Raw genomic sequence first — 16,644 nt, 5'->3', positions numbered from 1 at the left:
ATGCCATATATCTACATATTGAATCTCTATTTGCCATTAAAAGATTATTAACTGGGAGAGATTTGAATGATACTTGCCAGTCAGCAGTGAATTTACACAAAAGCGTCTCTCTCTATTGCTTCTTGGCCCGTTGCTCTCCTGTAGTCATGAATGAAATTGTAAAGTCTGAAAAGGATCATTCATGAATCACTTCTGAGTCTGTTTCAGATCTGTAGGAATGCTTTGATCTGCTACTTTGAAAAGTAGCACAGCACATGCATTCTGTTCAGCTGCATGTCCTCTTGCCCTTCTGAGGTTACAGAGTCCCAGAGTTCCAGAGAAAAGCTATTTCTTCAGTGCAAACCACTTAGTCCTGTCTCATAAGGTTAAAGGAACCAAGGCAGAGAGAGAGCAGGGACATAATCACTTCCCTGTAGATGTGTTTTTGTAGCAAAACAGCAGAGGCCTTTAAACGCATATGGTTATAGATCTCAGCACACACTGTGCATTTTTTGCAGCAACTTTAAAGTGGGGCAAGGCACTGGAGAAATGAGACCCGTGGGAATGTGTGAGAGAGAGGAGGATGGCTCTTTCATGCTTCTAAGCATCTGGTCTCCAGTAAAGGCCAAATATTTGGAATTACAATCCCTCAGTGCAACTACAGCTCAGCGTTTAAACATCAGCTGCTGAAAAGAGACTCTTCCTCTTCCCTCTGTCTCTCTGCATCTATTATCTAACATATTTTCTGTCTATTTACACAACACTCTCTAATTCTTGTATACAGGTTGGGAGTCTGACAAGCCTGAGGGTAACTGATTCATTCCTTCCCCTTTAGCATTCTAAAAACATCACACATTTACAGAATCTGTGAGCGCTGAGTTTGTTAGTTTGAGGTGCGACTGTAATACAGTGCTTACATAAGGCGCACCAAGTGTGTTTTATGATAATATTTTGAGTGCTGTAAATACATTCAATAATGAACACTCATCAAGTGCTGTCGAATAAATTAGTGTTTGCTAACTTTATCGGAAACTGCAACGAGTCAATGTTTTTAGTCTGTTAATCTGTATTGTATATTGTATATTTGATTTTATTCAGGGGTTCAGTTTAAATTGAAATTGGTTGTACACACACACACACACACACATATATATATATATATATATATACATAGTACAGACCAAACGTTTGGACACACCTTCTCATTCAAAGAGTTTTCTTTATTTTCATGACTATATGCATATAATTCCATATATAATTCCACATGTGTCAATTCATAGTTTTGATGCCTTCAGTGTGAATCTACAATTTTCATAGTCATGAAAATAAAGAAAACTCTTTGAATGAGGAGGTGTGTCCAAACTTTTGGTCTGTACTGTATATACATATATATATATATATATATATATATATATATATATATATATATATATATATATATATATATATATATATATATATATATATATATATATATATATATATATATTTGTAACTCTAAGTAGAGCAGTCTCAGTACTATGATACAGTCTAAATCCTGACTGGAAATCCTCACATATACCATTTTTCTCTAAGAAGGAATTTAATTGTGAGGATACCTTTTCTAGTATCTTGGACAGAAAAGGGAGATTCGAGATTGGTCTATAATTAACTAGTTCTTTGGGGTCAAGTTGTGGTTTTTTGATGAGAGGCTTAATAACAGCCAGTTTGAAGGTTTTGGGGACATATCCTAATGACAATGAGGAATTAATAATAGTCAGAAGAGGATCTATGACTTCTGGAAGCACCTCTTTTAGGAGCTTAGATGTTATAGGGTCTAACATACATGTTGTTGGTTTAGATAATTTAATAAGTTTATACAATTCTTCCTCTCCTATGGTAGAGAATGAGTGGAACTGTTCCTCAGGGGGTCTATGGTGCACTGTCTGATGTGATACTGTAGCTGACGGCTGAATGGTTGCAATTATATCTCTAATAGTATCGATTTTAGAAGTAAAGTAGTTCATAAAGTCATTACTGCTATGGTGTTGGGAAATGTCAACACTTGTTGAGGCTTTATTTTTCATTAATTTAGCCACTGTATTGAATAAATACCTTGGGTTATGTTTGTTTTCTTCTAAAAGAGAAGAAAAGTAATCGGATCTAGCAGTTTTTAATGCTTTTCTGTAGGATAGGTTACTTTCCCACCAAGCAATACGAAATACCTCTAGTTTTTTTTCCTCCAGCTGCGCTCCATTTTTCGGGCTGCTCTCTTTAGGGTGCGAGTATGCTCATTATACCATGGTGTCGAACTGTTTTCCTTAACCTTCCTTAAGCGTAAAGGAGCAAATGTATTTAAAGTAGAGCTGAAACAACGAATCGATTTAATCGATTAAAATCGATTATTAAAATAGTTGTCAACTAATTTAGTCATCGATTCGTTGCTAAATAACTTTTATTTGCCGTAAGCGGCTCATTTCGTGCATATTTCAAATCTGCGGTGACCAAAGTGTGGCAGTAATGAGCCACCGGAGGTTTTACTCAGCCAGTACAACAGGAGAAGTAGCGAATAGCCAATAGCTGGTCTTGTTTTATGTCACGTGCTTCCCGAACAGCGTCTCTGCAGCCATGTCTGCAGCATTCAGCGTGATGTGGGAGTACTTTACATTGAGCCTTTAAAAAAGAAGAGTAACCTGTAAACTCTGCACTACTGCACTGTTTAAGGGGACGTTCACATATCGCGTCTTTTGCGCTCTCAAGTTCGTTATTTCCAACACCGCACCGAGTTAAAAACATTTCAACTTTTCAGAATGCAGCAACCGCACCGCGGGTCATGTGACAAGAACTAACCAATCAGCTTCATCCTTTCCCGTAACAACGTTAAAAGCTCAGTAAAGATGAAAGGAACAGCTGGTCATAGTTGTATATGGATTTCCATTTTGAAATAAATTTAGTAGCAGAGCTACTGCAAGCGATTTTTTGAGCTGCAAATCCATTTATCCTTTGCTGAAATTTCCGTGTCTTCAAGGAGAGAGCACGTCATGGTTGCTTAGCAAAGGCAGACGCCTCAGGGGCGCTTCTGCGCGAGCGCTTTGGAAAGAAGGAGAAAGCGGTGCGCCTAGCGTTTTCCACGCGTTTTTAGGCGCGATATGTGAACGGCCCCTAAGACTTTCATTTGTGCAGATTCTCCAGTACAATGTTGTTTGCAAATGTTTAGTCGTAAAAGCTGATAACATTGCTTTTTAACAGTTAACATTTAAAGCTTTACAAACATGTTCTGTGATCAGTTCGTCGTTTACCAGTTCAAAATTCAGTCGTGCAGCCTAATTATGACTGAATGAGAGAGGTAAATGTAGATATTTGAAATGCACTTTTTTTCTAAGTATTATTCACTGCTCTTTTTCACACAGCAGGTTTTTTGTGTGTGTCCTATTTTTTTTTGGACAACCTTCTGATGGATTTTACTTTAAATTGTGAGTTCCATTCAGGTTTCATGCCATTGGCACTTTTTTTGAAGGATTGTTTACAATTTCACAGCAAAAGCTATAAAGCTTTTTCCCAGTAAATAATAAAATACAATGCACTGCAATTTTATTCTGTTTTATCCTTATTCTTCGTGAAAATATGTTCTGAAAGATTCCTTAATAAGCTTTGTTCGGGATGTTAAACTACTTTAGGAGCTCTAAGGACTGCCATGGTGAAAACATTATTTGAAATCTCCTTGTGAAATTTGCTAGAGTATGGGTCAGTGTTCTGATTGCAGAAGAGTTCAACAAAGGATTACTAACACATAATAAAACACAACTCCAGGTATATTTTTGATGAGGATATGACAGTGCAAAATGGTTAAAATCTCTTAAATCTATGCTGAATGATAAAGACCATTTATTAATAATTTACTTGGGGAAAAATGGAAAAAACTAAAATATAAGTACATAAACCGATTAATCGTAAAAATAATCGACAGATTAATCGATTATCAAAATAATCGTTAGTTGCAGCCCTAATTTAAAGTGCTAGAAAAGAGAGAGTCCATAGTTTCTGTTACATCATCAAGTTGTTCTGAGGTTTTGGATATGCTAAGGAATTTGGATACATCAGACTCTAGTATGGTAAATATGCAGATATGCAAAATCTAACCTCTTCAAATGAATGCACATGCATAGAAGCATACATGTGAGTGTGCTCATTTGTGCCGATGGCTGTAGCAAGAGCCTGTCATCCACATGTGAGAAAGAATGAGGGCGAGTAAGGAAGGATGAAGAAAAAAAGAGTGATGTCATAAGCACAGAATGTGAAAGCCTTTCCCTGTTAGAATTTTTTTTTCAGTCTCAAATTTTTGTGGAAGCTTCTCCACTATTCTTTATCACTGGTCGTCCACACTCTCATGGGAAGAACACAGGAACTGCCCCTCCCTGCATTCTATATCTCTCTCACTCTCTCTCAAGTGCGGGATCTATTTGCTTTTTATTTGTATGTTTTCTTGAGAGTTATAATGATGTATTCTCAAGACCTGGGTTCTCTGGTTGCGTGGCAGCATGGGTCGATTCATAGTCCGGTGAGGGATATGTCTGGGGTCATGTGGGCACCTCACAGGTGCTCTGTGAAGAGCCCAGCGGTGCAGGTTCATGGGGCGGAAGGGAAGAGTTAAAGATTCAGTGCATCTTGTTAGATGTTACACATGTGCCTTAAGGGCAGGTAAGATGGGAAATTTATTAAATCTTTTGCCGTACAGAACAGTGCTTTCTTCAGAAAGTTGTTTTAATTGAATAGTAGTGTGAATGCTATATGTTAGTAAAAATGTGTTCCCATATAATTTAACTTTGTTCAATTAAAAGTGTAATTGACCTTATATTAAAAAGAGGATATAGGTTGTGATATGAAACCATGGAAATCTGAAAATGTTTTATATACAGTACCATTATAGGAATTATGTATTGCTCCCTGATGATTTTTGTGCAGGTCTTTTTATGAGCTCCTTCCAAAAAATATCTCATCAAAGATGATTGCAAAATCCATTGTTTTGGGGTGGATGTGTTGGCTTGTCCTAAAAAAAATAATCCCTGAATATTAAATACATGTTTTGATATTCTTTGAAAAAGATAGTACAAGTACTTGCTTAAACCAGATGTTTCTTCATCAGAGGATATAACAGTGCACACTAGATGTTTCTGATTATTAGCTTGATGTGATAAAAAATGCAGTGTGATTCAGCTGGGACTGAAATGTTTATATTGTGGCTTAAGCAATGTGGTTTCAGGCGACAAATTATTGCAGTCTTAGTTAGGATCACAGCGTGCCCTGTTGAGAATCCTAGCGTTCGGTAACACTGCCGTGCACTGGGCAGATCAGCAGCCTGGTCATGTGGCTGCGTGTGGGGCGTGTGAAGATGTGGATGATGGGGCCTCTAGGGGAACTTGAGTGTTTGTGTGTATTTGTTTGCTAGCTTGCGCTTTTAAGTGTGCGTGACCCCTCTAGGTCACTGTTTTCCATTTCTTCGACCCTGTATCTCCGCACCCGAGTTCACAGAAAATTTGCTTGCATCTGGAGGAGCATTTCCGATTTACAGATGCTGCCAAGTCTTGTCTTTTCTTAGCACTGTCTTATCTCTATTTCTAGTTTCACAGTATCCATGTGGAGATGAAAGCATTATTGGGGCAAGATGTACAAGTTGAAAGCTCTTGAGATTAAAGGGATGGCTCATTATTTGATCAGATTATGGTGACAGGATGTTTAATGGACTGTTTAATAAATTGTCATTTGTTCAAGTAAGCATTAATTTTTTTTTAATTCAATTTATTAAAATAATCAGGTTAAACCCTCCACAGTTAAAACAGTCACTGATGTTTCTTTTCAATTTAAATATCTGCTTGTTTATTTTTGTACATCAAGTCCCAAAACACACACACACACACACACACACACAAACAAAGGGTCCTTGAATCCTTCCCACAAAGATGGGATTGAGCTGAGCAACATAATATGACTATTAGGATCTCTTTTAAAAATGAAACATGAGGAAAAAAGTATTTTTCAAACTCCTTTTGGACTTCTTATCATGAATGAAAATAATATAATTCTTAATGTTTCTGAAAATTGGCTTTACTTTCTTTATGCAATATATATATATATATATATATATATATATATATATATATATATATATATATATATATATATAAATCTAGGAAAGTTCTAGAAATAAAATTAGGGAGAAATTATTTGTGTTCATTTTTACTGAAAGAACTGCTAACAGGGAAGTTGTTAGAACATTTTCAAAATGATAGAATGGAATGTTAATCTAGCATTCATATAACCAAGAGGAAATTTTCTGAAAACAGAGATAACATTTTCATAACTTAATGTAAATGTTTAGCAAAATGTTCTTAAAACATATGTTTGTTAGCTGGGTAGACATTTCTTCATTCACTCATTCATTGCAACTGTTACCTCTGACCTCTGTGTTTATATTGCTACCTTAGGAATTTGAGAATGCAGAGGGAGAGGAATATCAGGCGGACATGTCCACGCCAGCATCGCCTACATCACACACCAGTCCTGACGTCTATATCCTGCCTCTCACCGAGGTCTCGCTGCCTGTTGCCAAGCAACCTGGCCGATCAGGTGGGTCACCGTCACACCACATCTGTGGAAATTGCTATATGAGCTGGACCAGATGTCATAGCACTTTTCTCCCAGTCCTGTATCCGCTCTGACCCCACTTATGCAACTCCCATACAAGTTTCACATTCTCTGGACTGAGTTTTTTTCCAGAGGATATTGTTAATGTGTTTGGTCCCGCTTCCAACCCACAAGATCTCCAGTGTGAAATCCAGAAGAGGCCCACGCCCTGCTGCTGCCTCCACTCTTCCCTCCTGGGGTGGACAGTCTCCCACAGCCGTGTCTTGCTCTGGCCTTCAGACCTTCAAAACCCAGGCCATCTGCTCCGTGCTGATGGCTATCAAGTGTATTGCAAAATTCACTATTAAACAATGCAAACTTTAAATTTATGAGTGTAAATTTTAATTGAACTGGCCAAACCCTGCAGGAAGCAGAACTGGAATTTGAATGGGAATGGTGGGATGAGGATTTTTGTTCAATTTTAACATTCAATTAAATATATATGATGAAATATACAAACTAAGCATAAATTTATATTGGTTACTTTTCAAACAAAGTGTTTACACTATGTGTAGTTTTGGTTGGTAAGATAAAAAAAATTCACTTTAAAAATGTTCACCAAGGCTGAATAAATTTGATATAAAATAAAGTAAAAACAGTAATATTATGAAATTTTATTACAATTAAAAAATAGATTTAAATAGATTTTAAAATAATTTATTCATGGGATAACAAAGCGGAATTTTCAACCATTACTTTAATTATAAGTTAATAAATCTCTGTAAAACAGACCTTCAAACTAAAAGGCTTTTTAAATTTGCTTTTCTAACTAAAAATTTCACTTATATGAATCTTCAGTTTTTGAGTTCCATTCTATGGAAGCCCATTTTCCATGACTGAATAAAAAATTAAAAAAGGTTGTGATTTCTTTTTTTCTCACAATTTTGACTTTTTTCATAACTGTATACTGTAATATACTGTATACTGTATACTGTATATTGTAATTCTGAGAATGTGTGATATAAACTCACAGCTGCAATTTATAAAGTAGGAATTGTGAAATATAAATTGCCCCCAAAATTGGACTTTATAACTTGGAATTGTGAGTTTATATCTCCCAATTCTGAGAAAAAAAGTCAGAATTGCAAGATAAAAAGTCACAATTACCTTTTTTTATTTTTTATTCAGTGGCGGAAATGGGCCTCTCCATACCTTTCAGTTTAGCTGTCTCACATTAAAATTAAAATATGTTTTCTACCTCAATTCGAATTCAGCAACTTCAAATTCAAAAAAAGCATTCTCATTTCAAATAGCGCACAACTCTGATAGACATGGAAAAATAATGGGAGCTTTGGCTCTCCGTATTGCCTTCAACCATTCTTTTCTTTGTCTCTCTGGACTGTAATCTATGGGTTACCCTGAGACCAAAAGGCTGGTGAAAAAAAAACACCATCTTTCTCCCCCCCCCCCCCCCCCCCCCCAAATTTCTGTCAATTGCGTGCGCTTCACTGGTGCAAATTCTCTTGTTTTTCAGTACAAACATCCTTAAAGATTAAGACTTGATTACATAGTGAGGGAAGAAAAATAAATGTAATTAGTGAAATATTCTATCAAAACATTTTTTTTGGTCTTTGTTTTCCGGCTTTCTCTCTCTTATTCCATCTCGAGCCGCACAACATCTGCCTGTTGTATAATGCCGCCTCAGCCGGCCTACATAAACGTGCCTCGGAATCTGAAGAATCTGGAGACGATGTGTACAGTCCGATCCATGGATAGACTTTCTTCTCTCTCTTCCCCACAACAACTCTCTTTATTATAGCCTGGCAGGCCTCAATGTGGCGCGATTAGTAGAAGTCAGAGGTTAAGAGGTTGTGGTTTTCTAGATTCAGCTCACACAACATTTCATTAAAGCGATAAGTGAATAATAGATGCAGTATATTGCAGCCACCTGACAGATAATAATGCTAATTTATCAAAGTAAAAATCCCACTATGGTTTCCTTTATGGAATAGTCTGCAATAAGAATTTCAAAAACGGTCCCTGGTTTTTAGGAGTGGCTGGAATGATGTCACTTCTCAAGGATGAGGTTGAGGTAAGAAATACAATCCTCCTGCCAGGAAGTGCAGGTTTCAATCAACGTGACATACATAGCATCTGTCTGTAATCAGATGTGTCTCTATCTCCTCCTGGGATGTCAGTTAGACAAATGAAGAAGCTAATTGTAGTGTTTATCATCCGATTTGAGATGTTTCTGCCAAAGAGTTTATGTATTGCACTCTGGTGTGCAGTATCCACCCCAACACAGCTGTGCTCATAAACACAGCGAATACTCTAAAGATCACATCATTTCACACACCCTCTTTATCACACTCACCTCATTAAGCTACATCACTAAAATATTATTCAAACTCATTTGCATTGCTGGGAAAAACAGTCTAGAGGGACAAATAAAGCAAGACGTGCACAGCAGCTACAAACACATTTCACCGTGTTTGATAATGTGTGATAATTCTATTTGGTCGAATGATTTCTCTCCATTATTTTCCCAACGAATGTATTCCCAGCAGCCATCTGGCCAGCGTGTCACTGTCAGTGACCAACACCGCAGAAATGAGCAAGCCAAGTAGTCAATCATGTATTCAAATACACAATGAGCAAATTCTGATACGTGGTGGGATTTTTGTTGGCACGTTGTTGTCACGCTGTTGGCAGATCTCAATGTTTTTTTATTTAGGGCTGTTTTGTTCATATTTGGCTGCGTACACACTAAAGTTTTAGTGACAGGTGCATTTAATGTGGAAGTTAGGCTTCTAAATTAATGTTTTGTGTGTGTTCAGTGAGACTGAATAATAAATAGTATCAAATAAGTTGAAACTTGGTTGACGTTACAGCAATGATTTGGTGTGTCATGACTGTATAAGAACAATAAATGCCAACAGTTCGCTTTTTTGGCTAAACAACTACCACTAACCTGGAAAATTTAGTTGGCTGTGATTTGGGAATTTGATAGGATAGAAATGGGAAGATGGATTGTCATCTGGAAATTGTTATTCAATTTGGATTTGTAATGACATCTTGTTGTAAGCAATAAATTTCGCTATATTTTTTGAAAGTGAGTTTGTAAAGTACTGGACTGACATGAGAAAAACAATATTTTGGTGTCTTTCAGCTGTAAACAAGAGACATATGCCAATAGTGTGCGTTTTTCAACCAAGCTAATGCTAACCTGCTGAAGCATTCAGTTTGAGCTGTTTTGGAACATTGTAGCTGATTCCTAGCTGACGTAAAATGGTAATTAACTGGCCTAAGTCAGTCTGAGGCCCAGAAAGGTCGTTAAAATAGTCCATGTGACATCAATTTAATCAAGCTACAAGAAACACTTTTTCTGCACAAAGAAAACAAAAGTAGCTACTTTACTCCACAATTTTATGCAAAGAACTTTCATTTTTGGGTGAACTTGTTTATTTTAGTTTTTCATTGTGATATTTTCTTTTTTTTTTTCAGTTTTATTTCAAATACCAAATGCTATTTTTAATAGTTTTACTTTGAGTTAACAATAACAACACTGGTGTAATATTTGAAATTGTTCTTTGTATTTGGCTTTGCGCTGTTAATGTTTGATATAATCATTGATTTAATTCATAACTGAATTTCACACAGCTGAAACCCAGGCAGTTTGTAACAATATCTTCAGTCTCTTCATATATTCTGTACTGTTGTTTGCAATCCCAATGTAATATAATATTTATTCTGATTTGTTCTTTCCTATCCCGCACCCACATCAAACATTTCTGACTTGCTTACCAGCCATTTGCTTTCCCAGTCAAGAAACCTCAGGAATAATAGCATTAGTGTTTCCATCCCCTCAGTGGTACCAAGCAGCACCGCCGGCATGACAAAGAGCCCAGTTCTTCCCAGCGAGGGCTCTCTGAGAGGGGGCAGGCAGAATGAGCAGCCTCTACAACACCACATGGGCGTAAAATATGGCTGCTGCATAAAAAGGGGACAGAGAGTGAGACAGTATGTCATACACATTGACAATAAACTGTCTGTTTGTGGGCACGATGAGGTGAGAGAAAGAGAGAAAGGGACTGTTATGGCTTTTAGAGATGATAGAGATATGCAAGGATTTGTCAGACGAGAGGCTGAATGGAACAGAAAATCACTCATCAAATCCGTCCCTACTGTGGCAGTCTTCTGCTTTTCAGAAAATATGCCTTTCAAGAAGTCTGATAGTTTACGGGAAGATTTTGAACCCTTCAGACAGTATCTTGAAATAGATTTTTTACCATTTAACATCACTCTTGCACAGAAGATCGCGCACTACTTTTTGGAGAGGATATTTGGAGGATGATTGTCTTGTTAGGAGGAAAATCTTTTAGAAACTTCACTTAATGCACTTGCAATGCTCAATTGTGCACTAAGGGTGTGTTGGAACGGTTGTTGACATTATACATAGGTTTTTTTTAATCTATTTAATCAAATGAATTTAAATGTAATTATTTTTTAAGAGAACAAGTGAAAATGCTGCTGTTGTGCGTTTTTCTAATTTCATTTTTCAAATGTTTTGTTAAAAACTATATCGTCTGCATATCAAATTAATTGGAATGGTGATGATGGCAGCTCTTAAAATTTGAGAATGATCTGAGAAGCAAAGAACATCTGTCCAACAGAAATATTTATTCATGTTGTGGCATTTTTCTTGACTCAAATTCTAAAGCGTTTTAGATTTCATTAGATATTAAATTCCTAATTTGTGTCTTGTGTAATTTAATGTCTTGTTCTCTGTCTTTTTATTTCCTGATAATCCTCTTTTAGTCCAGCTCCTGAGATCCACGGATCTTGGCCGCCACAGTTTGCTTTATATAAAGGAGATAGGACATGGCTGGTTTGGCAAGGTAAGTGGAGTTGGTTTATCGTTTATTTGTTTTGTATGTTTGTGCGCCTCATAGACATGAATGCCCTAAGCGTGTTCTGCTACAGATCAAAGATTTAGTGAATATATAGCTGTTTTACCTTATTAATACTCTAGCTTTGATGTTGGACTTGTGTCTTGACTGTTCCCTGTGAGAATTTGATGATATTTCTGTGTGTAGCAGTGAATTCCAGAAGCTCTTTAGTATTTCATGGGAATAACTGTGCCTCATTCATTCTCATTCTTTCTCTCTTTCTCTCTACTTCTTTGTCTTTTTGTAACACACATACATAAACACACACACACACACACACACACACACACACACATTATCCTAATTACCCTAACTTTCCGTTGAATGGGTATGTCCATCTGTATGTCTGTGTCTTTGTGGCTGCATGTTTATCGACGTCTCATCTGGTTTTGTGTTGTTTCGTCTTTCTGCATTTCCTTCTGAGCATCTTCTCGCATGATTCCTGGACTTGATTTAAACCTTTTTGGCTTTGTTTGTGTGAAATATCTGTCTTCCATTTCCTTCCTTTCTTCCTTTGTACCCATTTCCTTCATGTGCACATCTGTTCGTGTCTATCTGTGTCACCCTGTTTATAATTGTGTGTGTGTTGTCCATTTTCCCTCTGTTCATACCTGTATGTGTGTTTCTGTTGTCTTTCCCTTGTGTGTTTGTGTATCTGTGTGTCGGTGGGATGTTATTCACAGATATTGTTGGGGGAGGTTCACTCTGGTCTCGGCAGTACCCAGGTGCTGGTGAAGGAGCTAAAGGCCAGCGCAAGCGTGCAGGACCAGATGCACTTTCTGGAAGAGGCTCGGCCATACCGGTAAACAATCATGCGTTATTTCATTTATATATTTTATTTAATCTCTTTTGCAAGAATAAATAAGGTTTAAAAAGACATAGGTTCAAACTCCTCCTAGGGGGACCAAATGAAAAATACAGCTGTTGCTTAGACTAAAATGTCTGCTATAATTAGTAATTTGTAATAAACTCATTCATTAACGTACCGTTAAGACATTAAATGGATAGTTTACTCAAAAATAAATGTTTTCTCATCATTTACTCATCCTCAAGATGTTGCAAAATCATTTATCCAAATGATATTTCTACTGTAAAACACAAAGATATTTTGAGGAAGGTTGAAACATATAGAGTAAATTTAAAAATAAAATGAAATTGAAAGGGGTTTAAAACAACACTCACCCCACTCACATTTATTTTATGTAAAAAAAAAAAAAAGTGGGTTATAAAACAGAAAGATATTTGGTTTGGAACATAATTAGTATGAATAAATGATGACAGAATATACATATTTGGGTGAACTACAGTATCTCTGTAATAAGACTGTATAGACGGTTTCAAAGGCAACAACATAAACAAACGTTACTGCGCATGCACGCTTTTGTGGCCCTAACTTAACTTCCGGTAGACTTATAAATAGAGTATATAGAATCAATAACAACAGCCAAGTCCCTCTAGAGTAGATATTTTTTTGATAATAAACAAAATATGTTTGCTGCGTAAATCTGGTGGACTTAATGAAAATGCAAATTAATTCTTTGCCAGCAGGAGATGCTTTTAAGCGCGAGTAAAAGCTGTAAACAAAGCAGAACTATGCTCACAAACGCTGTGTTATCAGGCATATAACATGCAAGTCTTCCTTCAGAAATAGTGATATAAAACCACCCGTGCCACGTTTTGATATTTAAACATATAAATGTAAGGAATTATTATTAGTAGTAGTAAACGTGCATGACGTAACGTTACTCATGTTTATTCAGCGAAGCCTTTTTGAAAATCGATCAGTTTTAAAATCGTTGCGAGTCTCCACAAATAAATAAATGTATGGGAAACACATCCCACATCACAACCACCTTAGCCCAACTTCAGTCTACTCATCACCTTTACTTTAACTGCGTTTGTAGAAGGCACCGCAGCCAGACGAATACACACAACACAGACCGGAAATTAACTTAGGTCCAGGCGCGTGCACCCGATGAAATCGTCTATAGTATGATTGTGGGTTGGACCAACTAATTATATATTGTATTTATGATTTGGCTCAAACTGTTTCTGCAGGTCTCTCCAGCATCCGGCTCTAGTGCAATGCCTCGCTCAGTGCACAGAGGTCACTCCCTACTTAGTGGTCATGGAGTTCTGCCCACTGGTTAGTCCTTTATTTTTTATTTTATTTTTTTTATAATTTTATATATTAATATATATATATATATATATATATATATATATATATATATATATATATATATATATATATATCTTATGCTATTATTTTTGTGAACTTTGCCTGGTGTAAAAAAGGAAAAAAAAAAGGTTAAAAAAATTCCCATAGGTTTTCATTGAGGAAAGCCATATCTAGACACCACAATGTGATGGATAATTTAGAGAATTTGGCCAGAAAGCAAATATTTTTTTTAAATTTCAGCTATGTAAAAACAGTAAATTTTGCTGCTTGATATTGCAAAATGGCATTTTTTTTATCATATTATTTTAATGTATCCTAATAAGAAAAAGTGGTTTGTTTCAAATATATATTTTACTGTTAAAGGGTTAGTTCACCCAAAAATGAAAATTACGTCATTAATGACTCACCTTCATGTCGTTCCAAGCCAGTAAGACCTCCGTTTATCTTTGGAACACAGTTTAAGATATTTTAGATTTAGTCCGAGAGCTCTCAGTCCCTCCATTGAAGCTGTGTGAACGTTATACTGTCCATGTCCAAAAAGGTAATAAAATCATCATCGAAGTAGTCCATGTGACATCAGAGGGTCAGTTAGAATTTGTTGAAGCATCGAAAATACATTTTGGTACAAAAATAACAAAAATTACGACTTTATTCAGCATTGTCTTCTCTTCCGGGTCTGTTGTCAGTGCGTTCACGATGCTGCTGACGTATGATGTTGCTGATGTGTTTTCTGGTGCGCCCAATAACAAAAGATAAGACGTCAGCAGCGTCACTGCAGTGTTGTGAACGTGCTCACAACAGACCTTGAAGAGAAGACAATGCTGAATAAAGTCGTAATTTTTGGACCAAAATCTTGGACTTAATCAAATTCTAACTGACCCTCTGATGTCACATGGACTACTTTGATGATGTTTTTCTTACCTTTCTGGACATGGACAGTATTCCGTACACACACTTTCAATGGAGGGAAAGAAAGCTCTCGGACTAAATCTAAAATATCCTAAAGTGTGAGTCATTAATGACATAATTTTCATTTTTGGGTGAAATAACCCTTTAACTGCACTTTTTTTTATCTTTCTGGTTATTTACCTATAGCAGCTCATGAACCAGAAGTCTCACACATTCAGAATAAAATAGTTTACTTCAGCACTGAAAAGTAGAAAAAAGTAAAAAGTAGAAATGCAATCACAACATGATAGTGTGCTTCTTTATTTCATATCATGCTTCTCCTGTTATTGACTACCTAGGTCAAATGTGCAACAGCACGTTTTTTGAAACAGAACTGCCCTTAGCAACAACATCAAACAGCTGTCCCCATGATGTCTTGATATATAGCGCCCCCCAATGGTTAGCTGAGGAAAATCTCGCACACTCTTTTGATGTTCATGCATACTGATTTGAATTTACGCCTTACCTTTGTGTTTTAGCATGTGTTTTATGTGTTCCATGTCAACAGGGTGATGTTAAAGGTTACCTGCGCAGCTGCTGGGCAACAGATTCCATGACCCCTGACCCCTTAATACTTCAGAGGATGGCATGTGAGATCTCTTCAGGCCTGCTTCACCTTCACAAAAACAACTTCACCCATAGGTCAGCCAACACTTTTATATTTATTTCAAAATTCTGTTTTAATGCACAAATCTATTTTTATAGAATCTGAATTCGTAGAACCAAAATATAATAGTTATCTTTTTGTTGTTGTTGTTGTTGTTTTTCGTTCTCAAATTGACTACTGGAAAACCTGCTAACAGATTTAACAGTATTAGCATAACGGCTAACGGGTATGAATATCTGCATTTCCTGTTTCCTGTCTCATGGTTTCTCCATGCAACAATCTCCTGATGCTGCCTGAGTGTTTTTACTCCACTCCAGCATCAGTGATTTTGTTGCCAGGGGTCACCACACATCTACAAGCGACTTCAACATGTCCTTGCCAAAATGCTTTGAACAGGTTCCTGAAGAATTATTTTTGGAAAGTAACATCACAATGCAGTAAAATTATGGCTATTTCTGGCATTGCATCTGTCATTCTTTGTAGCTGTATGTTAATTTTATGCATGCTTGCAGTTTTGTAAATGACATCCAGTTATGTTTGAGCCAGCAATATGAAATCATTTAAGCCATGTCCTATTTTCAGGAGGCGCTTATCATTTATTTATTTATTTTTGGTGCTCTGATTTTCTGCAGTGATCTGGCTTTAAGAAACTGCCTGCTAACCTCAGACATAAAAGTTAAGATTGGAGACTATGGACTAGCACACAACAAGTACAAGGTGTGTACACTTAAATCTATACATTTTTATCTATAAAATATCTAATTATGAATAGTAATACAAACCTGAATTTTATATTACACTACATTCATTTTGTAGTTGCGTTTGTACTTTTTTATTCAAACTGTGGTTAGTGTATTTCATTAACTTGTATTTCACGTCTGTTCATCCCCAGGATGACTACTTTGTGACAACTGACCAGACCTGGGTTCCCTTACGCTGGATTGCCCCTGAACTAGTTGATGAGGTTCATGGTAATTTACTGGTGGTAGACCAAACCAAGGAAAGCAACATCTGGTCAGTACCTTCAAAAGAGGCTACAGCACAGAGCAAATTCTTGCATCTGTAGAACATAAATCTAGTTTTCAGAATTTAGGCCTTTATTTGGCAGTTTAAGGAAAAATATACCTCTTCCTAAATAAATAACCTTTATTATAGATACCAAGTCATTATTGATGGATGCATTAATTGATGTAAGTTACCAAAATACTTTGTTTCTCTCTGTAAATAAGGTCACTCGGAGTAACAATCTGGGAGCTGTTTGAGTTGGGGAATCAGCCGTACCGCCATTACTCAGACAGACAGGTTCTCAGCTATGCTGTAAAGGACCAGCAATTAAAGCTGCCCAAGCCACTTCTTAAGTACCATCTTTCTGACCGCTG

General features: G+C 36.6%; 1 protein-coding gene across 6 annotated transcripts in view; it reads left to right on the top strand.

Annotated features, from left to right (window-relative positions):
• Nucleotides 1-16,644, top strand: part of aatkb (apoptosis-associated tyrosine kinase b) — a 60,683-nt gene that overhangs the window by 38,558 nt on the left and 5,481 nt on the right. For 2 of the 6 annotated variants that reach the window (XM_059532662.1, XM_059532661.1), the window contains exons 3-10: nucleotides 6,441-6,582; nucleotides 11,398-11,477; nucleotides 12,212-12,330; nucleotides 13,587-13,674; nucleotides 15,167-15,300; nucleotides 15,898-15,982; nucleotides 16,158-16,279; nucleotides 16,495-16,644. In XM_059532662.1, the coding sequence (XP_059388645.1) occupies nucleotides 6,441-6,582; nucleotides 11,398-11,477; nucleotides 12,212-12,330; nucleotides 13,587-13,674; nucleotides 15,167-15,300; nucleotides 15,898-15,982; nucleotides 16,158-16,279; nucleotides 16,495-16,644 (920 nt within the window). Of the gene's footprint in view, nucleotides 1-4,313; nucleotides 4,657-6,440; nucleotides 6,583-10,274; nucleotides 11,006-11,397; nucleotides 12,331-13,586; nucleotides 13,675-15,166; nucleotides 15,301-15,897; nucleotides 15,983-16,157; nucleotides 16,280-16,494 lie in introns of those variants that run through there. The other 4 variants (XM_059532663.1, XM_059532666.1, XM_059532665.1 and 1 more) reach the window with 4 other exon arrangements.

This window comes from Carassius carassius, chromosome 40, assembly GCF_963082965.1.
Source record: "Carassius carassius chromosome 40, fCarCar2.1, whole genome shotgun sequence".
NCBI classification, from domain to species: Eukaryota; Metazoa; Chordata; class Actinopteri; order Cypriniformes; family Cyprinidae; genus Carassius; species Carassius carassius.
The sequence above is the reverse complement of the archived record's forward strand: the minus strand, read 5'-3'. Positions and strand labels throughout refer to the sequence as shown.